We start from the raw sequence: 24,458 nt of genomic DNA on the forward strand, positions 1-24,458 counted from the left end.
CAATCTCAACTCACCAGGGAAGAGCATCTGAGTGAATAGCTCTAGATCCGTTTGGCCTTTGGGCATGTCTGTGGCAAGCTACCTTGATTCCATTAAGTGAGATGGGGGTGTATACTCTGAATATGGGTGACACTGTTTCATGGGCTGGACCCTCAGCTGAACAAAAAGGACACATAAGCAGAGCAGAACCACGCTTGCATTTCCTCTGTCTCTGCTCTCAACTAAGGATGGCACGTGCTGCTTCATACTCCTGCGGCCTTTATTTGCACACAGTGATGGGCTGAGAGCTAGGATTACTGACTAAAATGAAACCTTCACACACAAACTCTCAATTTGCTTTTGTCAAGGTAGTTTAGTCACATATCAAGAAACAAAACTAATGCAATTTCCATGTCTATTCTCTTACAGAGAGAGAGAGAGAGACAGACAGACAGACAGACAGACAGACAGACATAGAGAGAGGGAGAGAGAGAGAGAGACAGACAGACAGACAGACAGACATAGAGAGAGACAGAGACAGAGGGACAGAGAGAGACACAGAGAGACAAAGACAGAGAGAGAGACAGAGAGACAGAAAGACAGAGACAGAGACAGAGATAGAGACAGAGACAGAGAGAGGCAGACAGAGAAATAGTCAGGCAAGAAGGCAGACAGACAGACAGATGAGACAAAGATGGAGACCTGTGTAGAGAGAGGACTTCATCCACATATATCCATTTCTTTATGTCTGACTGTCTTCTAGCCTTTGGCACCAGCTCAAAATTTGCCTTCCAGAAACACAGAATCCTTTAGAATGATCTTGTAGGAAACCAGCAGCAGGAACAGAAAGGAGAATCAAGGGTGAAAATAAAAGCCTGTCTCAATTTTTCAGAGCCTCGTAACATGATTTTCACAAGGTGATCCTTTCCTTTCTTTCTAAGACAAGTTATTAATTTGCTACGGTCCCACGGAGGAAATAAATGCCCATAGGATGGAATAAATTACCAAAGGCCATGTGCCTGAAAGATGGTGTAATGAAGACCCCAACCCAAGTCTGTCTCCTGTTCTCATCGAACAGTAAAGATGTCTATGGAGCCAAGAGGCACCTCACTGAGTAACGGCTTCTAATTTGTAATTCCAATGCAATATTTTCCTCACATTCACTTCACATGATGAGTAAGGAAGGAGAATGCTAAAGTTAGATGGAATTTAAGCTGTGGCTGGTGAAGCACAAGATAATTTCCTTCTTGGTATTTTGAAGTTCTTCATGTGAACCATCTGTTGCAGGCTGACAGATGGGTTGATATTTGACGGAATAATGGGTCCTCAATTCGAGAAAGGCGTAAGGAGTACTTGAAAAATAGCTCTTTTCGTGAACCTGTGTGTGAATACCACTTGCTCATTTGAAAAATGGAAAAGCTGGTGGGAAGGAAGTGTGACATATAATCATAGCCGCTCGCCTAAACAGAAAGGTCCCACCGTTTCCAAAGGTCAAATAAAGTAAAATACGCTTATTCTAGAACCATGCAAAACTTGTCTGATCACTTAAAGGGATGTGCAGGGGAGGTCACATAGAGAAATACAATGAAATCAAAGATTGAAATAAATCCTTCCATTCCTATACCCCAGCCTGACATTCTCTTTTTGCTCACTCAGCATAGTGACTAGGAACACAGGTACTGTCTGCAGGGTTGTGTGACTCACACCGTTCAGTGTACCAATGACTCATTCCACTGGGCAGAGCATCTTCAAATGGCCTGCCTTTACACAGATATATCAAGTTTATGGTTTATTGTAGCCAAATGAAGTGTTAAATCACACACACACACACACACACACACACACACACACACACACACACACACCACACACCACACACTCTTGGATGCCTACAAAAAAAACAAAACAAAACAAAAAAAAAACAGTTCAATACCTTAACCTGAGTTGTCTAAGTACAAGCCATATTTATTTAACATCAGGAGCATGATTAATTATACCTTTTAAAAAGCAGCACAATACAGATCAGAACGTGAGCCATTTCACCTCAAGCCTCGCCCAGTGTCATTGAGCAAGAACAAATGAGTCCACATCCTCTGAAAACACACCATCCTTACCAACATCATCTTTGCAACAATGTACATATCCTAGTCCCCATATTTTATATGTTTTGCATTTTAGTCCATATAGAGTGAACTCCTGATCTGTCATAGACATGGACACTGAACTGTGGTAAGTTTCATCTCCATAGGTAGGTTGCTTTTCTACACTGCTGGATGACCCTTTCCAATTGCCAGGGCTCCACCCAAGGTGCCTGTGGCATCAAATAATAAATTGATGCAATATTTCTATTGTGATTTTAAGTAGCATTGGACAGGCTGAGTTTGTCTCAGCAGTTCCTTCCCACTCTATTATTACATAATTTTGGAGGAGGGAGCTGTGTAGTCTTTCTGTTTTTTTTTTTTTAAGAGGTTATGGCAAAATGAGACAGTTTAGAGAAAAATTGACTCAATTGGGAAGAGGATAAGTGAGAGGTCAGCCACATCTCAGTCAAAATTTCTTAGTATAGCTGATTTGTGGCCACTTTCCATAGAAAACAATCATTTCAAACAGAGGTTAGTGGTGGGCAACTTAAAATACTTAAACAAATAAGGTTACTTGGGATTATGAGATTTTTAATTACTAATCTCTCATTTGTCCACTATTGAATGGGTATTTGTGGCATTTTCTTGATTGTATGTCTGTATGTGTGATATCTCGTCCATATGGGATTTCTAGAATGTGTGATAAATTGTAAGGAGGTGGTGTATTCACATGACAAGAAAATAGTGTGGACCAAAGAGCACATGAGAGATGAAGCTCAAGTTGCCTAACTGTTGGCTCTCCTGGGCTGCTGACCCTGCTCCTGTATGCTAGGCTCCCTCAGCATGTGCCCTCTATACACTGCCTGGCATCTGGTATTTTGTAGACAGGTTTCTAATTCCCAGATGTCTTGTGTAAAGATGGGTTAGCATTTTCATGCAGTTCATTCAACAGCAATCCCCAAAATATTTTGGAAGCACTAAACAAATAAAACTTACAAGACTGATATGTTTTCACTAAGGTTCCACAATTTCCAGATTCATCCTTGGATAACTCTGCTAGTGTGTTTTCCCTCCACCCACCTACCCCCACCAACTTGTATTTCTAAGATAGCTAAGTTGTTTTTAACAGTGGCTTCGCTTCTGGTGTAGAAACCTTGTGTGTGTGTGTGTGTGTGTGTGTGTGTGTGTGTGTGTGTGTGTGTGTGTGTGTGTTTAATAATATTTGTGGCATACCAACTGCCAATTATTTGGAAAGAGTTGAGTGTCCTGTATAAGATCTCAAGTCGCCTAGAAATACTTACCAGGGTTCGGCTTGCTAACTTCTGGAGAGCCTAGACTCAGAGAGACAGCAGTACCCTTTTGTTAAGATTCCAGCACAGAAACAGTGTGGCCTGTGCCCAAGCTGTCTGTTGCTTGGCTTCCTAAGATGGAAATGGCTACATGTTGACAACAATAGAGCACTGATAGCCTCAGCAAACATGTAGCCTCCTGCCCCAGAAGCATGCAACTGATCCCAGCATCCTTTACCACTGCACCTCAAGAAATGCCCACTGTTGTACGGACCCAACATAAACCCTTACATAAAGCATTCTGCCCCTCTGGGCTGGCCTAGTCAGGGCCCACACTCATTCGTTTTTTATAGTTTGGCAGAAGTCAAAACACTCTAAGTATTTTCTCTGGAAACTTATTATCTCTGAGTGCAATGCCACGTCCTTCAAAGATTATCTGATTTAAGGTCTCTCTCCTCTACTACAGGAGTATTGGTATCAGGTCTGTTTTTATTAACAATCTTTATTAATAACCTCAATACATGTACTAGTAGATTCTTACCAAACATTTGTGGGGGAAATTAATAAGTACACCTGATTTATTGGCCAGTAAATCTCACTACATGAGGCCAGCACATTTTTCTATACTGTTGCACCGTGGCTTATTGTATAAGAGTCTCCCCATTGCTGATAATAACTAAAAGCAAGCATTTGTCCGCATTTACCCAGGCACTGTGGCTATATTCTCAGCAGCAGGAGAATTGAGGCAGGGGGACTGGGGCACATAAGTGGTCAGGGGCCTGGCTCCAGAGTGAAATGCTGCCTCAAACCAAACCAAAACAACAACTAAAAAGTGTGAACTTTCAGGAAATGAGACAAAAACTACACTGCATTAATTCCTTTAGCCCTGGCAAAAGAACTGGAGCAATTTATGCCATTTTTGCTTCTTTATAGATAGGAAACCAGAATGTAGCAGGGTCCCAGAGCCAGCCAATAAGAGCTGGCCTGTGTCCCCAGAGCAGATTAATAATAATGTATTGTGAGCAGCTAATTTGCTAACACTACTGCTAATCTGTTCTACAAGGCTTGTGCTGTTTGTAATCAAAAGTCAGTCAGGCTTGACTGGAAACCAGATATGGTCTCAGGGATGCTCATAGCACTGCAAAAACTAGTGGGGCTTTCTGGGGCTCACCAACCAGTTGGGAATGCCTCGTCTTGCACCATGGTAACAATGTAAGCTAAAGGGACACACACAGATAGATACAGATGCAGACAGACACAGACACAAACACAGACACAGACAGGCGCAGATGCAGATGCACACACAGACAAAGATACAGATAGATGTAGATGCAGATACAGATACAGAAACAAATAGATACAGATACAGAGACAGAGACAGATACAGATGAGAAAGAGATAGAGACAGATACAGAGACACAGATGCAGGTAGGTACAGATAGATACAGACACAGATAGATACAGATACAGACATAGACATGATAGATACAGATATAGATACAGACACAAATACAGATACAGATGAGAAAGAGATAGAGATAGAGACAGAGGCAGATACAGAGACACAGACACAGATAGATATAGATACAGACACAGATACAGATAGATGCAGATACAGATACAGACACAGCCACAGACATAGATACAGAATCAGATGCAGATAGAGAGGGTGCTTTTGAAAGTCTTATCTTCAGAAGGACTATTACAAACATGAATTAAGAGGTCTCAGTTCTACAGCTGAACAACAACAAATCAATTGGCGAAGCTCTCCAGGAACAGGTTGGAAAACAAAAAGTGCTACATGTCAATCACAATCAAATTTAGCTCAAGGAGAGAAGCAGCAGCACCCTGCAGTGACTCACAGACACAAGGCAGATTGCTCACTTCTAAAACACAGTGCTTGAGTTACACAGAGCCGTGGACAGAAGAACATTAGCACCTACTCCGTCTTTAGTTTGCACAATTCTGATTGCTCCCAGTGTGTCAGTGGTGTGCAGTATTAGTTCCTTTTCTATTGCTGTGATAATATACCTTAGCCAGACCATGGCAATGTACAGAAGGAAGAGTTTATTTGGCCTAACAGTCTCAGAAGGATAAGAATCTGTTATTGGGCCAGCCATGAAGATGCACACCTATAATCTCAGCACTTGATAAGCAGAGGCAGGCGAATTTATGTGAGTTTGAGACCAGCCTGGTCTACAAAGTGAGTCCAAAACAGTCAAGACTACACAGAGAAACGTTGTCTCAAAAAGCCAAAAAAAAAAAAAAATGAAGAAAGAAAGAAAACATAATCTGTTATTGCAGAGAATTGTGGCAGAGCAGCCAAGACCTCACATCTCCAACAGCAAGTAGGAGGAAGAGAGATCCAAGTTGAAATAGTGTAAGTCTTTAAACTCAGATCCTGCCTCCGACAAATCTTTCCCTCCCAACAAATTCATGCCCCCTAAGCCTCCCCAAACAACATCAACAATTGAAGATCAAGTATTCAAAAGCCCGAGATTTTGGGGGACATCTTATTCACATCACCACATGTATGAACTGTTGTTGCACAGAGCAACCTAGGAAGTATATAGCATTGGAAGGCATAACCCACCAAGGATGAGAATACTCCTATGTCATAGCAGCCCCCTTCAATCTATTCCATCCCTACAGCAGTCACATGATAGCGCCTGACCCAGAATGGGAAGATGATACATCTTGGACAGGCTAGGGAGATGGCTCACTGGGGAAGAGCAGCTGCTTAATAAGTGGGAGGAGTCTGAATCTGCAGTACCCAAGTAAAAGGATAGGTGTGGCCTATGTACCTGGAAACTCAGGGTTGTAGCTAGGGGAGACAAGAATGCTACTGCTTCAATGAGATACCCTCCTGTCTGAAAGCAGTAAGATAGACAGTAATAGTGCAGTCCATTTGGTATTCTCCCCTGGCTTCCATGAGTGCACACACATGCACATATACTTCACACACACACACACACACACACACACACACACACACACACACACACACACACACACACACACACACCCTGGACAAGGTGACTGTGAAAGGGAAAAACTCAACAATGAGCAATGAACAATGAACCTGATTTAGAGTGAAACAGGTCTGAGTTTGGCACCCAACTCTGCCATTAGCTAGCTAGTCCAAGTCTCTTCTTTCCTTGTTTGGAAGACAGAACTGAAGCTGCTCCACAGAACTGAGTGAGAATGAAGGAGATAAAGCAGGCAAAGGCCTCCAAGATCAACTCTCAGACACAGTGTGCACCATTAAAGGTGGACCTGGGTATAAGGAGCTTCACCTTCCAGAGAAAGGTACAGACCGGAGCTCAGAGAGCCTTAGTTGTGATCAAAGCTTAGCAGCCTAATAGTCATGACCTCATTGGCAAATCACGTCATCTTTTTCTGCCTTGACTCTCACACTGTGAAGTGGAGCCAAAGAGCAATTTCCAAGTGTTCTGAGAGTTTAAATGAGTAACTCTTAGTTCAGTAGCATGCACAAGAACTCGTCATAAATGATAGTTGTATTAATATGGCCACATAGTCGTTAAACTAACAAAAGGCCATGTCTTTAGTAAAATCACAGCCCTTTAAAGGTAATAGAGTGCTTATATAAGACATGAAGAGCACAGATCCTCGAGCCAAACTCTCTGGGTCTACATCATAACTGCATCCTTTAAATCTCACTTAAATAACTCATTGCTCATGTAAAATGGGAGAATATTAGTATATCTCCAGGTTGGCCACTGAGAGATGAAGTAACCAAGTGCATGTAGAGCAGAAAGAGTGCTTCTGGTGCTCGCTGTGCTCCTCCTCACCATGACTGACCTGCACTCCTGTCCTCTTTGCTGTGCTCGTCCACTTTATGGGTCTAACTCCTACTCCTTTACAACCATGTACCCCTGACACCTAAAAACAGAGCAGGGGCTCAGCAATTAAGAGCACTTGAGGGAGACTGGTTTGGTTTTCAGCACCCATGCATAGCACCTCAACTCCAGTTCTAGGGGACCAGATGCCCTCTTCTGCTCTCCAAAGACACCAGACATGCACACAATGCAGTTATCTCTGGGCAAAACACTCATGCACATAAATTTTTTTGAATTCTTTAAATTTTTATTTTATTTTATTAATTTATTCTTATTACATTTCAATAGTTATCCCATCCCTTGTATCCTCCCATTCCTCCCTCCCTCCTGCTTTTCCCCTACTCCCCTCCCCTGTGACTGTGACTGAGGGGGACTTCCTCCCCCTTTATACGCTCATAGGCTATCAAGTCTCTTCTTGGTAGCCTGCTATCCTTCCTCTGAGTGCCACCAGGTCTCCCCATCCAGGAGACGTGGTCAAATATGAGGCACCAGAGTACGTGTGAAAGTCATACCCCACTCTCCACTCAACTGTGGAGAATGTCCTGTCCATTGGCTAGATCTGGGTAGGGGTTTGAAGTTTATGGCTTGTATTGTCCTTGGCTGGAGCCATAGTTTGAGCAGGACCCCTGGGCCCAAATCTGCCTATCATAATGTTCTTCTTGTAGGTTTCTAGGACCCTCTGGATCCTTCTACTTTGCTATTCTCCCATGCTTCTCTCATCTAGAAAATTCTGTTTTTAAATGAACAGCAATACAAACACTTTAAAATTTCTGTTAACTACAATAGGTAACAGTTTCTACTTTTGTGGACCATTTGCCTATACAGAATTATGACTGAGTTCAGCAAAACCTCTTCCGGGAAGGAGATACAGAGAGGACCACTCCTGCGTCCACCACCACTGCCCCATCTCTTCATGACCCGCCCCGCCCCCACATACACACACTAACTGAAGGACAAATGGAGCTTTGAGCTCCAGAAGTTGGAAAAGGGGGGCATTTGAGATGGGTGGGCTTTTCCAAGAATGTGGTTGGCCAGTGAAGTAGTTGGTACCCCACAGTCTTTGCTCTTGAGCTGTAAGGTAATCATCAAATAAATTAACAATGTAAGAAGTTCTCTCCCAAAGCGTAAGATCAGTGACTGTCTTATTTAGCTTTATCTACCAACTTGCCTCAACCAGAGTCATCTGAGAAGAGTCTCAACTGATAGACTGCCCAGATCATATGGGATGAGCACTCTTGATTGTTAATTGATGTAGGAGGGTCCATTCCACCATGGGCAGATCCATTCCCTAGGCATGTGGTCCTGGGGTGCACAAAGAGCTAATTGATCATGGGCCTGCAAGCAAACAGATAACAGTGTTCTTCATTATTTTTGCCTCTGGCTCTTGCTTAAGCTCCTGCCCTGACTTCCCTGAATCATGGACCCACTCATCCACACACTCAGAATTCCCATAAAAACACTAACTGAAAGTCACAGTGTATATGCAGAGGACCTGATGCAATCCTTATGCATACTGCTTCTGTCTGAGTTCACATGAGCTTTGACCATGTGAATCAAAGAGACCTTTTTTCCTTAGTGTTCCCCATTGCCTTTGGTTCTTACACTCTTTCTGCCTCTTCTTGCCTGGTTCCTAAGCTTTGAGGGGAAGGATATATTAGAGACATCCCATGTAGGGCCGAGTGTTCCAGTGTCACTCTTTCTATGTGTAATGTCTGGCTGTGAGTTTCTGTATGTTTCCCCATCTGCTGCTGAAGGAAGTGTCTCTAATGATGGTCGAGGAAGACACTGATCTATAAGTATAGCAAAATGTCAGTAGGAATCATTTTATTGCTATCGTGTTTTGTTTTTGTCTTTTGTGTGTTTTAAGAACAGTAGTGCTTGTCCTTACCATAGGTCCTTGGGCTATCTAGTCTCAGGGTTTGGGTCATCCAAGCAGTGACAGGTGTGGGTTTCATTTCACAGAGTGGGCCTGAAGTCAGAGCAGATGTTGCTTGGTTACTCCCACAAGCTTTGTGCCACCATTGTCCTAGCTTACCTTCCATGCAGGACAGCATTTTATATTTGATATAAAAGTTTTGTGGCTGGCTTGGTGTTTACATTTCTCTTTTGGTAGTATGCAGAGTCTCTTCTGGATCATTTTGCTTTTTTGAACATGTCTACAAAGTATCTTAAGTTTCACATATTGCCCATTTTGGCAGCGTGTACTAGACTTCTGGCAGGAAGCTGTGTTGGGGTCCTATCCTAAAACACATCACAGTCCTCTCCAGACCTCAGGTCTCTTCACTCTCTACTCCTAATGCTTAGGCCACACATTATTTACTACTGTTGTTTAAATATATTCCTTAAATTTAAATATAATTTATTTTGATAAAATCCTGTATAATTACTAGATACAGAAATTCAGAATAATATGATATAATAAAAGATAGGTGTTAAAATGTATCAATGGAAAGTGAACAGAGCTGTCTTCCAGCTGAGTGCCATGACTTGGCTAAAAACTAATTCTAGCATCAGTTTTGTCTGACTTTTAGCAGTTGCTAGTTAGGGCTTAGAGCTTATTTCTCTTTACTATTCAGATGAAGGAAAACTACGAGAGAGAATGCCGTGCTTTGGAGACCAATGGAATGTATTGCTATATCTGTGCTCCCTACATGGTAGGCAATTTCAACCTTAGAAAACACAGGCAAATTCAGATAGTAAGTTCTTGTGAGTACTGGGCACAGGATTTAAGCCCCCTCCATCTGGCTCTAGATTCTGCAGAGTGTGAAATAAGAGTCTTTGCCTTCTCCAAGCTCTTGTGAAGATCAAATGATTTTTTCTGCCACATGCTTTAAAAAAAAGTTAAGGAGTTCATAGAATTCTGATAAATTAGGATAAGCATTTCAGATGGAATGATGGAAAAAACTTAGTTCTTCCTTCTTTGAAAACCAAAGTGAAGGCTCCACCCTCCACCAAGTGTCCGTCTTGCTGGTTTCTCTCTCTCTCTCTCTGCTGGTTTAGACTCATTCTGGGAAACTGGAGGAGGGATTCACATGATGAATCCCCTTACACTGAGGATAAGGTTGGCTTTTTGGATTAACGAGTTTCAAACTAGATCTTGGGGTAAGTGTTAGCAATACAAAATAGAAGGAAAAGAAGAAAGAGAAAGAAGAAAAGAAAGAGAAAGAAAGAAACAAAGAAAGAAAGAAAGAAAGAAAGAAAGAAAGAAAGAAAAGCAAAACTCTTATCAGACAAAGCAGATAACAAAGGCATCAAACTGAAATACTAGATGTATTTGCTAATAGGGAGAAATGGAACACTTGGTTATGTTTATCAATATGCAGGGGAAAGAGGAATGGGCTCGAACAATGTTCTCATACTGAGCACTCTTCTCTCAGTACACCTGAGTATTCTAAAACCAGCAGTCTTATTATATCAATTCTGTATAAACCACTTTGCTAACAGCAACTTTTGAGGGAAACAAATCAACCCTTCAAAGCAATGGCCACCGAGGCAAAGTGAAGCCAGCCCGTGCTCTCTTAGGAAGACCCACACCCAATGTGTCAGAGTTCTTCAGGTTCAGAATGTGACCAGTACTTCCAAGTCCACTTTTTAACCACTTACCAAGACATAGACAGTAGATAGTTTTGACCATTTGGCTGAAATGGCTTTGCAGTTGGTAATGTCTCTTATGAATACTTCTTAGAGACCCAGATCCCAAGCAGGAGAGATTTGAAAGGTTGACGTACTTTCCAAATGGCATTTTCTCTCTTCAATAGGGATAAGTAAATAAAGCAAGACTAACTATGGTTCAGAATGATGAAAAGTAAATGTTGTAGAGTCATCTAGATAAACCAGGAATAGTATCTGCCAATAAGTGAATTCCTGTCTACACCCTCAAAGAAAGCCACTACCCATGCTTGAGCCACATAGTTCTCTTGATCAGAAAATGGCTTCAGGCACAGCCATCAACAGGCTTTCAATAACACAGGTAAGCAAGTCACTCCACAGTCAGTTTAACTGTAAGCTTTCTGATCCGCCTACACTATGAATGTCATTAATAACTGTCTCAACACTTCTAAAACTGGGTTAGCAAAAGTTCTTGGTTCGAAAGCATTTGGCAGATATTTCTAGGAAATAACCAAGCTATATTATGTTTACTCTATTAGTATTAATGTTTTCAGCCTTCTATTTATGACTAGCTTATTAGCTTATCATTTATTGTGAATGTGTAGTTCTTCCTGGGTTAATCATATTTGGTACAAATATGAAATATTAAACAATGTAGAAAGTATGTAGGCGAAATCCAAATCATTTAGGTGATACCAAATTGTTTAAAATTTAGAGACTTCTGATTAAAATAGTTATGCACACACCAAAAAGCACATCTTCCTAAAGCCCATGATGAGCTGCTGCAATTAGGCCAGGTATTAATCGTTCCACATTTAAACATCTATACTCCAGTTTCCTCACCAGTAACATAGGACCAAAGTAGGTAGGTGGTAAGGCTTACAATGTCCTTAGGGTCATGGTGGGGGTAGCTGGTATGTGGGAAGCACCCAGGGGCTGTGAGGAAGCACCAGCACAGATCCCAACTGAACTCCTGTGTCTGGGGACTTCCTACCTCTTAGAGTTATTTTTATACAACTGTGTTTATTTCTCAGTTTCTCTCTTAACCTGGCCAACACACACATAATTGAGACTCTTTTATATTTGCTTAATAATAAGCTTCACAGCACAATAACTGAGCAATTACTATTCTATTCTTAATCCTCTAAACTAATCTGGCTTCCTCCAGAGTACATCCCAGAGATACTTACACTTTGTTGTTTTCCTGCTCCAACTCCTCCTGATGTCTCTTGGACCTCTGCCAGTACCTCAGTCCCCCACTTCCTCTTCTAACTCCTCCTCCCCTGCCTGGCAAGAAGTCCAGCCCTTGTCTCTCCTTTGCTCAGCAATTGGCTATAAGCTGTTTTATTGGGATATCAGGGGACAATTAGGGAGAAGAGTTTATACAACATCGAGACAGAAGATTCTCAGAACAAGGCTTGCGGCCAGATATGGTGGATACAGAAGTCAGCATTTGAATTATACAATAACTTTATGTCTGTATTCACCTCCTGGCTTTAGCCTGGATTTGTCCTCAGGGGAGCCTCAGCTGGAAGCTGGAGAATAAGTGGAAAATGGTGTCAATTGTTTGACCTATGTCTCCTTCTCTGCAAGGTAGCCTTCAACTTAGTTTATGCCGAAAGCCAGAAAAAGACAAACAACTTTCAAGTTAATATATTCTTTATCTGCCACAGGCACCTTGTCTTCCAGTCACTCCCATTATAGAAAGTCTCCTATAATATGTGTACATTGTATTTGGGGGTAAACAAACCAAGAAAACTGCAGAAATCAAACACCAGATCTTAAAAGGGAAATTTAGAAAATAAGAAAATTAAAATTAAAAAGATGAATAGGGAAATTGTATACATATGTGCTTAGCAAGGCAGTACCTGAGCATATTAAAGTTGAAGCAGTGATTTTTAAGGTGAAAGGAAGCAAGCCCCCTTAGCCTTATGTGTTTTCTAGAGAGATGAAAGGATAGGTCAAGAATGCAATTCACAGCAGAAGAACAACCAGCTCAGGCTTCTTTAGGACCCTCTGTGTGGTCTTTGATGTTTGTTCTCAGTGAGGAGGTGTCACAGGCAGGTTTTGAGCAGAGAATGTATGCTCAGCATTGGACTCACACTAAGAATGCTCTACTCATCATGCTGGGAATAGATACACATTCATAGTCACATAGAACAATTACTGTAAATGGCTGAGCATTGTTTTCCCCATCATAAGACACACAGCTAGTTTCCAAGTTTTGGGGGATTATTGCAGTAGTACCCTGTTCAAAATCTCTACTTTCAAAATTAATGTCTCTGCTTTCCATTTGCATAGAGATAAGTCACCCAAGGTAGGTGAGTAGCCATGACATCACCTGTTCATAGCCGCGTGCTGTTTGCATTGTCAGTGTTGTCATGGTTATTTTTATGGGTGATTGTTAAAGTTGGTGTTTCCTGGCATAGTGATAAACATTGCTTACAGTAACTCATTAAATCCTCCAACTATCCCATGAAAAGATGCTCTTATTGAGCCTACAGTGGTAAATTGTGGCCTTAGGGAGACTAGCAAATTGCCCAAGAAGGTATAAGATTAAGGATTCAAATCTGGATCTGACCAGTTCCAGAACTGAGCTTTTTTAACTTATGCAGGAAATAAATTATGTGGCCTCTTTTTTTATTTACAGTGTATTCCTAGGAGATAATATGTCATATCAGGTGCCAAAAAGCACTGTGTTTAGTCCAATGACATGGATCTTTGAATTCAGTAAGGACATTAATTCCTCCGCAGAAAAGTGTTTCACTAACTTAAGCAGAATCTCAAATACGGATTTTGAAAATCCATATATATCCTTTTTTCATTCATTTATTCATTCTTATTTGTGTGTGTGTGTGTGTGTGTGTGTGTGTGTGTGTGTGTGTGTGTGTGTATGTGTAGACTACAATGCACCCATGAAGGCTAGAGGACAGCTTACTGTAGTCAGTTCTCTCTTCCCACTGTGTGGGGGAAGCTACATGGTCATCAGTCTTGGCAGCAGGCACCTTTATTCACTGATCCTTCTCACTGACTCCTGAAAACCTTTTTAATGCATTTGCTTTAAGTAGGAAAAAATCTTCTTAAAGCAGATGTTAGAAGTAGCATACTGCAGTCAAGCCCACAGCCCCTGGAGACAGATGGCCAGGCTTAGAATCTTGCCTCTTCTATCAATTAACTCAGGCTTTAGGCAATTTATTTAACACCGTGGTACATCAGTACAAAACAGGAACAGGATTAACATGTGTTATCATGCGTTTCACAGTGCTGTTATCAGGACTGAGTTAATCCAAAAGAATCTGGAATAACACTTAGTGCATAATAAGTGTTCGGTAAATGTTAGTTTGACATAGTTTTCTCTATTATCCAATTGAAAGGTCTCATTGAATCCTATACAAATGTATTTATTGATTGAGAATTTATAGATACTAGAGTCAGAACAAGAAGAAATAAAATGGGTACTTGCCTGGAAGCTTTACCCCTACTGAATAGATTCTGTGGGTGCTATGCACAGTACTGGAGGAGAAACCTAACGATCAATCTTACCCAGTTGTGAACCCTGAAAACTATATCAACAACTGACCTGGCAGGACACCGCATCCATGGGTGCAATAGTGGCACATGTGTCATTGGAGTGACCAAACACTTTCTGATAGGATTTAAAGCCTAATCCACAAGATGAAATCTACACCATTATCAAGCCAAGAACCTAGGCCCCAAGAAAGAACCTAAAACTATTATTCTGCTAAATGGACAGAAACTTACTGTTTTTCCCATACTATCCTACTAGCATTTAGACAAGTCTGTCTCTAATTGTGATGAGCATTAATAAGGGAGAGCACTGCCCAGTACTTTGAGCTATACAACAACTATGGGGCCTTACAATATGTTACAGTGAATGGCAGTGCCCTGCATGGTCTTATCTCCTGTAAGAGTTTCCTCAAGACTGTTGCACATTATCCAAACCATACTATTTGAATATATGAATTAAATCAGATACTTCATATTCCCTCCTTGGAAGATGTAACATCATTAAAATGCCAACTATTCTCCAACTAATCCTTAGATTCAAAACATTTCCAACTATGTAGGTGGAATAATAGCCCCGTAAAGATGTCCCCATCCTCATCCTTGGAACTTGTGACTGTATTGCATGGCATGGCAAGAGAAGATTTTCATTGCAGATAGAAGTCAGATTGCTAAGAGAGCTTTAAAATAGTGAGACCCTGAATTATTTGTATATGCCCAATGTAACTAGGAGGCCTGAAAAGTGAGAAGGAGACAGAGGAGTCATTGTCAGAGTGATGCAATGTTGGGAAGAAGACTGGACGTTGCTCCTTGAACACAGAAAATGGCTATGAGCAGTGAAGATGGACAGCCTTAACTAACAAAGAGAAGTGAGAGTATGCATTCTCTCTAGAGACTACCAAAAGGCCTGATGGCCCTGATAACAACTTTACTTTACCTTGGTGACCCTTCTTTCAGAGTTATTGACCTATAATATGTAAGAGTAAACTCAGGTTGCCTGAAAAAATGAAGGATGAGCTAAAGTACCACATTGGCTACGAACAAAAAGTTCATAGACTTGACACACTCAGTTCATATCCAATCACTAGGTGTGATTGTTCTTACTAATGCCAAGACAGATGTAAATGCTATATTTATTTAATGGCACTTTTAATCTCCTCATCTTTCCAGAAGGGACTTAAGACATCTCACAATACTATATACAACGCAGAATGAAAATGGTTAGATATGAAAAGAAAATAAGAGAGAGTATGGGTATAGTAAACAGAAACAGGGAACCCCCTTATCCTAGAACCCCTGTAAAAATATAACATTTTGGCCATTGATATTGTTGAGGTAACATTGAAGTAGTGGAAACCAGTGATGTGTATAACCTAAAACAGCCTCTGGAGCAAAAGAATAGTTGCTCCAAAGATTTAGCCAATCTTAGTTGTGAGACTTACAGAACACAACATCACTAGAGTGTAATGGCTTCCCCAGTACAGGCCATGAGTCTTTTTGAAAAGTCATGCAGGCGCCCCTGTGTACAGGGCAATACAGGCAAAACTGACCATGTCCCAAAGGAGAAAAGAAAAACATGTGGAGTGCTTGGCTCAGAAGACTGTTGGTGTTTCACATCTGCTAGCTTCCTTTCCTGCCTACTGCTTTTATTATTTTATGTAAGCAAGCATGATGTGTTTTAAGTAATCACACTTCAATATAGCAGGTTTAAGATTTCTCATATTAGGGTCAAAAGAGCCTAGGGTTAGGACTCACACCTGCCCCACACCCTGACAGAGAGGATGTAACAAATATCCCCTGTCAGACGTTCAGAGACATCTCTCTATGTTCATTTCTTTAATTCTTGAAACTACATTTATTTTATTTGTGTGTGTCTTCATGTGTACACATGATACACACCACAGCATATGAGGCTCCAACAGTAATATGCAGGAGTCTGTTCTTTCCCTCTACTGTGTAGGTCCTGAGAGTCACTCAAGTCATCAAGCTTGGTAGCAAGTGCTTTTGCCTACAAAGACATCTCACTGGCTGTGGAGACCTTTCTCCTAAATAGCAGTGCCCTAATATCATAGACATTGTGCTTGATAATGGCAAAGAAGATTCTGTTCTCTGCAGACAGAGCAGGTAGTTTTCATAGTCAGCTAGACCTGGCTCTGCCACTTTTTTTTATGTTGTAACTCAGTTGTCTTGGACTTCAGTTTCCTCATATATAAAATGGGTATAAAAACATAGTATAGCCAGGGTATGGTGGAGCATGTCTTTAATCCCAGCCCTCTGGGAGGTAGAAGAAGGCAGATCTCTATGATTTTGAGGCAAGCCTGGTCTACACAATGAATTCCAGGACAGATAGGGCTACAAAAAAAGATTCTGTCTCAAAAATTATATACCATATAACATGATAATTGTAAACATAATTCTAAGCCTATACTCATCAACAAATATATAACAGCTAGTACTGCCCTTACTTAATTCAGTTCCAGGCATAAAATAGCTACTGCCCACATTTGTTAAATTAACAAATAGGTAAGCGAAAAATATTGCCACCCAGGAATCTTTGTCAGTGGGCAAATAAATGTCTCTAAGTGTTTGAACACCACAGCAATTAAGAACTTGGGAGTCAGTAGTTAGAATGCCATCATCACATGTGGAATCTCAGACATGCTTCAACCATTCTCTGACTTATTTTACCATGTGCAAATAGGGATGCTTTGGGGAACAAGATAAGGATTATAAAGTCCTTGAGTCATTCCTGAGATAGAGCACCTTTTCAATAAATAACAATAGAGCTGGATGTGGTAGCGCAGCGCTGGGGAGGCAGAGGTAGGAGGATCACTATGAGTTCAAGGCCAGCCTGCTCTGTATAAGGGAGATCCTGGACTACAAAGAGAGATCTTGTCTCAAAAAACAAAAACCAGATAGCAATATAATTCTTTAAACACGGCATCACAAAACTTTATTTTTTGTTGTTGTTGTTGCTTTTGTTTGTTTGCTTGTTTGTTTTTGACAGAATATCTAGGTCCTGATGCTCTGGAAACTTAGAATTTTTCAAAAATACAAATAGTATTTGCATAAATTAATAGATTTGTTTCTGGAACTCGGATCTGTTTTATTCTCCTGTTTTCTCTCTGCGCAGGACTTTATCGTCACTGTAGTCTTTTCATTCTTGTGGTTGGTGGGCTCATCTGCTTGGGCAAAAGGACTGTCTGATGTCAAAGTGGCAACAGATCCCAAGGAAGTCTTGTTACTGATGTCAGCTTGCAAGCAGCCCTCCAACAAATGCATGGCTGTCCACAGCCCTGTCATGTCCAGCTTAAACACATCTGTGGTAAGTACCTGCTCCTCCAGGCTTGACTTCCCAAGTCTTTATTTGATGGTTACTGTTTAAGAGAAAACACCCGAAAGCCAGCCACTGTGGACATTTCTGACCCCAAACTAGGTCAATCAAAAGAGGAAAATCTCCCTGAAAGAGTAAGATGATATTTTAGCCTCCACAATTCTCATTGTCAAACCCAACACACTACAATGCTGCTGATTACAGTTTTTTTTTTTTTTTTTAAATGAAAACCCAGCAGGTATTAGCAGTTGTAGCTTAGATGACTGTCAAGGGAAAATTCTAAGCTGGAGCCGATATAAAACCTAAATGTTAAGGCAGAAGCCTGCCAGGAGCTGAATGAGGATTTGTTAACTCAGATGTTTCCTAGAAGAAAAAAAAATTTTTTATTAAAGCCGCACACGAAATTATAGCAAGCTGCTTGGGGGAAAACATGCAGACATAGTAGGGTGCAAGAGGAAACGCATGGCTTGAGAAGGTGCTTAAAACCATTGTGGATCTTCTCCCCACTCCAGGTTAGCTGCTTGACAGCTTAGAAAAAAAGATGCACTAAAGTAGTGAAAGATCAAATATTCTCATTACCAGTCTGGGCTGTACAGGAAAGGAGGAATACTAACAGTGGGAGAGAGGCTCAGTTGTATTCCTAACTTGTAAGTGTAAGCAATTATGTCAGTCCACAGCCAGAAGCTGCATCTGATAGAGACCAGCTACAATATCAGCCAAGAGAAGCATTTACTGAGCAGTGGGAGGCTCAGCTGTGTTCACTAAAGGAATGCTCCGCAACAAAAGTTACGAATAATTATCTTGACTGCCAAGTTAACCTGTGTCTCTGCCGGCTTTCTGGAACTCAGTGCAGCAGGGCAAGGGCTGCGCCACTGCTCCTGATAAATCTCGCCTTCATGAACTAGGAACCATGGAACTGAGCCGTGCCCTGGATCTCACAAACACTCTTACACATTGCTGGCCACACTTGTGAGCAACAGCTTTGAAGCACCTATTAACATATATACAGATGTTTCTCTAACTTGTTTGTGGGCAGGGACAAATAATTGTGATTTTTTGATTTGAAAATTCAAGAGAACAAATAGAAAATTGCTTGACACGTTAAAGAAGCAAGTAAATGTGCCTTCAACACCTGGTAGCTTGATAATCCATCTCCTAGTGAGTTATGACATCCCACGTGCCCTTGTCCATTCCACTCGTGTTCTAGGAAACTGCCAGACTCACCCGTGGAGAGCAATACACTCACCTACACCCAACAGCAATGTGCGTGTGTGAACGGAGAGGCTGTGGGGTTGCCACTATGTCCTTGACAGTTCTAGGAGAACAGCTCACTGACTGACTAAAGCAAGTGTAAAGTATTTTTTAGACCCCTGTCTGGGACTGATGTCGGTGCTCCTTGACATATCCAGACTGCAAATAGAAACTGGCTCCAACTTTGTCATGAAAATGATAGGTTTTGGAAAGATATCGTGAACTGCTGAGACCTGAAGAGATGAGGATGGGAGAATCTGGATCAGATCCTCAACTCCTGATGGCAGACAACCAAAATACTGTCTCCTTGAGTTGCCGAGCCATCGGAACTTTTTACCTAACCTCCTGTTTTTCACCTCCAGTGGAAAAGTTCCAGGATGGACCTCAAACTCTTGAACTAAAACTTCACACTGCAAGGAAAAGGAACTATGTCTTACTGTCACAGGGGAAAGGATATTAATCAATCAACATGGATTTTTTAAAAATTACAAGTATACCTGCCTTCAAGGCACATTGCACTAAGCTCAAGCAAAACCCAAAAATAATTAGAAAAACTAGAAGTTTTCCCCCTAGAGCAGAATCCAGGGCTGTGGGCTGGAAGATAGTCAATAAGCCAGGCCTTTCACATTCTTCACTTCTTCCCTCTGTCCCTTCCTCTGTGTGTGCATCTGCTGGAAGACGATGTCTGTTATGTCATCCTCCTTTTCCAAATAGAGTAGTAATGATTTTCTTGTTCATATGGGAGAAACCTGCAGTTTCTACATGTATATTTCCTTTCAAAGAAACTTCTTTGGCCAATGAGATGGTTCAGTGGGTGCAGGTGCTCACTGCCCATACTTACTTAATCCCCAAAATCTACAAAAAGGAAGGAGAGAACAGATTCACGAATTGTCTTCTGACCTCCGCATGCATCACACACACACACACACACACACACACACACACACACACACACACACACACACAGCAAGAGGGTGGGATTGGGTTGGGGGTGGGGTAAGGAATGGGAGAGGGAGAGGGGAGAGAGGGAGAAGGAGAGGGAGAGGTAATAAATATTTTTTAAAGGACTCATCTTAGACTGAGCTTACCTCACTCAAGTCCAGTTACAAATGTCTGGATGAGAACGTCCCATTGGTCCCTCCATGGTCACGTGTCCACCTCACTCTCATCAGCCCTTGATAAGGGCTTTAGGAATTGTGTAAGTCAAAGCATGTCTCACAGAGTCACCCTGCTGGGCAAATGCAAGTTCTGAAGAAGGAACCATACACACCTTTATCTCTACGAGGAAAAGGGTCAAGAAATGATAAATATTTTCTATTGTGGTAACAAAATCATTTTTTTTTTTTGCCATTTGTAACTTCATGGTAACCCTAAAATATAAGTGAGGTATCTGGACATCACAGATACAGGGCCGTGGTGTTCAGGATCTTGAAAAAGTGTTTCTGGGTCTAACCACCATGATGGCAGTGGTTCCCCAATGCTGTTAATACCATTTAGTGTTTACTAATGTGTCAACTTTATATACATCCAATTGATTAGTCTCAACTATCCTCCAAGACCGAAATATTACCTTCATTTCACTGGTAATCAGCTTGCTGTCAGGTGGTCCTGAGAAATACCTGCTGTTAAAATACTGAAATACATTAAAATACTGCAATAGTCTTGATCCAAGCCCTTAAGTCTCTGCATGTTGAATACACCAGCATTCTACATGCACACACTCATGCATACACACACACACACACACACACACACACACACACACACCACCCCAAGCTAATCAAGAAGCCATTTTAACTGGACAACGTTATGCTGGTTTGGTAATCAAATATACTCTAATGTCATCAATTTGTATCACGCTGTTGCTGCCTTTCCCCAATACAGTTGTTAAAATATGCTATTTCTTTCCTAGTCAACCAATGAACAATCAATATGTTAGGAAACTCTTACCTAAGCCCCTTGCAATCATAAACAGTTTTGTCTACAGCGACCCACTGGCCCTGAGGAAGTAACACATGTCCTCTGACCTGCTAGCATAGTTCATGAGAAAAAGAGGAATTTCCATAATGTCACGCCTATTTCTTTTTTTAAAATCCCTCCTTTCTGTATCCTGCACCACGTTTGTAATATGGTTTTAGCATTTACTTCTGAAGGAGGGGGGTAGAAGTACTGCCCTTCAGAGACTCTGCTTCTGTGTGCAAACACAGTTTGTTCATCTGTCACCTGTGCATTGCGTATGCACTGCTTTTGTGAACCAAGTTGTTTGGACAAGGAGCACATCTAGCCTGAAAGAGACGGGGGCCTTATCAATTAATGCACCATTATTAAACTCAAAATACTCGATTATACGTGACTTGACAGTTACCTTATACAAATCAAGACTGGATAACTTGTGAAGATACAGATGGCTTTGCTGAGGCTCAGACTCTGGAGCAGACGGAATGGAGTTGAATCACAGATCTAGTCCTTACCAAGGCATACAACCTTGACCCAGATTATTTTTCTTGCTGAACTTTGTTTTCTCATTTTTAATACAGACATATATAAGTGTCTATATTTTAATGTAGACATATATAATCACACTGAACTCTTAGACTAAGGGAATCAATATATAAAAACTCTTCATGTAGTGCCTGGCCTATAGAAAGTGTTCAGGAATCCTAAATCAAATAGTGGCTCCAAGTGAAAATTTTAAACAGACTTAAAATGAAAGTGAAGAGTCACCCATGCCACTGTAAAAAAAAAGTCACTGAAAATGGTATGGTTCCTTCTCGCATTTCTCTCACTATTTAACCTCTTGTTCTGATCCTCCTCCCTCAGGTCTTTGGGTTTTTGAACTTCATCCTCTGGGCTGGAAACATTTGGTTTGTTTTCAAGGAGACTGGCTGGCATTCCTCGGGACAGAGATACCTTTCAGACCCCATGGAGAAGCACTCCAGCAGCTATAATCAAGGTGGCTATAACCAAGACAGCTATGGGTCAAGTGGTGGGTACAGCCAGCAGGCGAGTCTGGGGCCATCTTCTGAAGAGTATGGCCAACAGCCTACTGGCCCCACTTCCTTTAACAATCAGATATAAATGAGTGTCACCCAAATTCCCCTGGCGAGAGCCTCACCACCTTCCATTTCAGTAGCAGAAGAATTTTTCTAAGAGTTTCCATCAATTATTAATGCAAACAATGTTGAATGCAAATCAGAGCTCTGTAGTCCTCATTAATGCAGAAAGGCCTGGGTGGTGATAAGTGGTACTTAGAGATGAGATGCCAGGAGGAGATACATTATTCATTACAGATGGTAACCAGGAAGTACCTTGTTAAATGCACAGATACTTTTATGGTCATTTTGTATGTGTATTGAAAAAAGTAGAAGCATTTTGTAGCTTAAAGTCTCTAGTACGTAATATGCATAAAGTAACTTAAATAGTATTGAGTTTTCCTATGCGTTTTGATGCAACAGAGATTTTAATGGTTTCTAGAAGACTATTTGATGAATTACAACATCATGCATGTGTTAATATTTTTTAGTTTAGGCCCTTTAGGACTGTAAACCTGTTTTAGATAATTATTCTGTACTGTTTTCACTTGATGAAACAATGTTTATATGATTTAATGCATGAACAAGCATTTTCTCATACTATAAACATTTGACTGTATTCTGGAGAGTTTTCAGTTTGCATCATAAGCTTGTTAAGCAGGTGTTTACAGACATGTATGTACTACTTTGTAGACTCTGCAAGGTTTGTCTCTCTGACTTTACCCATGTTCTGAACGTGTTTCAGCTAAGGTCTGGGAGCCTTCCCTATGTAGACAATCTGTGTTCTGTATGGTAACTGCCAAGTATTTATCCGATTTACTTAAGGAAATATTTACATTCTTGTAACTTTCTATGGTGTTTTGTGGCTCTTATCCTGTGAGCCATGACTGATAAGGCCCAATGACCCTGTGCTTATAGTGTGGCATTTTCTTAGCATCCAAAGATGCAGATTTAGACACCATAGTTTAAATACTAAGAAATGTGCTCTGTAGTCCTGTGTGACCAGTCAAATGTTTAATTTTGTTTATTTTTAAATCTAGTATGTTGTTGAATATAACTATTAGAAATCTCAAGTTATACCTGAACAGAATTACTAATGTAGATTTGTGTATGCAAAAATTAAGAATGGCTTCCCTATGCTACTCTAGCCCATAAAGGGTTCTCATGAAAGATGGTCCAGAGCATATTCATTATCTAGAAGATGCCAATCTTCATTCCATCATCTTAACACAACTGAAACAACAGGGCCCAACAAGAAGGGCAAGCTAAGAATCTGTGTTTCTAGATAAAGTTGTAACTGATGTACAGATTGTTTGTGTGATCCATGATGCTGCAAACAGTTTAGCACAAAATAGCCTGTGTCTTGAATACTGTCTGTAACCAGTTCCTTAAATCCTGCTGGGTAAATCTGTATTGTGATATCTCTTTGACCTCAATAAAGTTGTTGCATACAATCTGGCTGAACAACGAAGAAGCATTGCCTCGGGGCCCCGTTGGCTTTAACAATGAGAGAATCAAGGTTAAATGCAATGCTTCTAACATTATTGTCCCTGTCTCCTGACCCCCCCACCCCCCCTTTGCTTCCTGATCCTGGTGTTCTTTGCTTAGTTAACCTCTCCCCTAGTCTAACCTCCTAAATCCCTATCACTGTTCAACTCAAATCAAAGTAGAAACAGGCTCTATAGTAAGAAACCTCCATTCTATTAGGAGAAACTTGTGTTAAAATATCCACACCCTTTCTACACTGTGTGTGATGGAGGCACAGGCATCCACAATATCTGAGCTAGTCATGGAAAAGGGTGAAGGAGCTTTAGGTCTGGGCATCACCAAACTAAGGAAGGACAGGGCTGACGGAAGCATGCCACAGTCAAGTAGAGGCAGGCAAACTTTAGCTCTGATGGTAGGAGACAAGAGGGGTAGATGGAGCTACCATAACACAAAGACTGAGGAAGGCTTCGCAGCAAGAGAGCATGCCTATGGGTGCAGGGGTAAGAACTACTTGGAGGCTATAATTAGAACTATTATCTTTATCTGAAAGAAACTTAAGGTAGACCCTGAAGGATTTTGCTAGGATGCGGTGGGAGACAGTAGAGGATTAGTGCTTTGAAAAATGTTTTTTGAACAGATCTCAGAAGCTGTGGTGAGGACAATGTAGTGCAAGAGGAGACAGAACAGAAAGCCTTCCTCATACTGAGGAAGGAAGGTTTATCCCCTCCCCCCCCCCCAATGCTAAGATCATCTGCTTCATAGTGGGTGGCAGGTAGGGCCACTGTCATAGGCCCATGTCTCCTCTGCCCTACTGTTTAGGTAACTAGCTGAATTAAGTAACTAGCTTCTTTCAGCCCAGTTCAGGAAGAGAAAGTGGCCACTTCTTCATGCACAGTCATGAGCTCTCCAAAGCTCATATCCCACAAAGACAGGCAATCTGTCACAGGTCCAAAGCTCTTTGGGAGCTCTGATAAATAGAATTCTATGATTGAGATACAGACATGCTTTCC

The 24,458-nt window shown here is 41.2% G+C and overlaps 1 protein-coding gene across 1 annotated transcript in view; it reads left to right on the forward strand.

Annotated features, from left to right (window-relative positions):
- The window catches only part of Synpr (synaptoporin), a 315,387-nt gene extending 291,970 nt beyond the window's left edge, over positions 1 to 23,417 (forward strand). Inside the window, exons 5-6 of the mRNA XM_051139857.1 lie at positions 17,477 to 17,668; positions 21,749 to 23,417. Of these exons, the coding sequence (XP_050995814.1) occupies positions 17,477 to 17,668; positions 21,749 to 22,006 (450 nt within the window). The 3' untranslated portion in view covers positions 22,007 to 23,417. The remainder of the gene's footprint in view (positions 1 to 17,476; positions 17,669 to 21,748) is intronic.
- The last annotated feature ends 1,041 nt before the right edge of the window (positions 23,418 to 24,458 follow it).

The sequence above is a fragment of the Acomys russatus genome, chromosome 3 (assembly GCF_903995435.1).
Source record: "Acomys russatus chromosome 3, mAcoRus1.1, whole genome shotgun sequence".
NCBI lineage: Eukaryota > Metazoa > Chordata > Mammalia > Rodentia > Muridae > Acomys > Acomys russatus.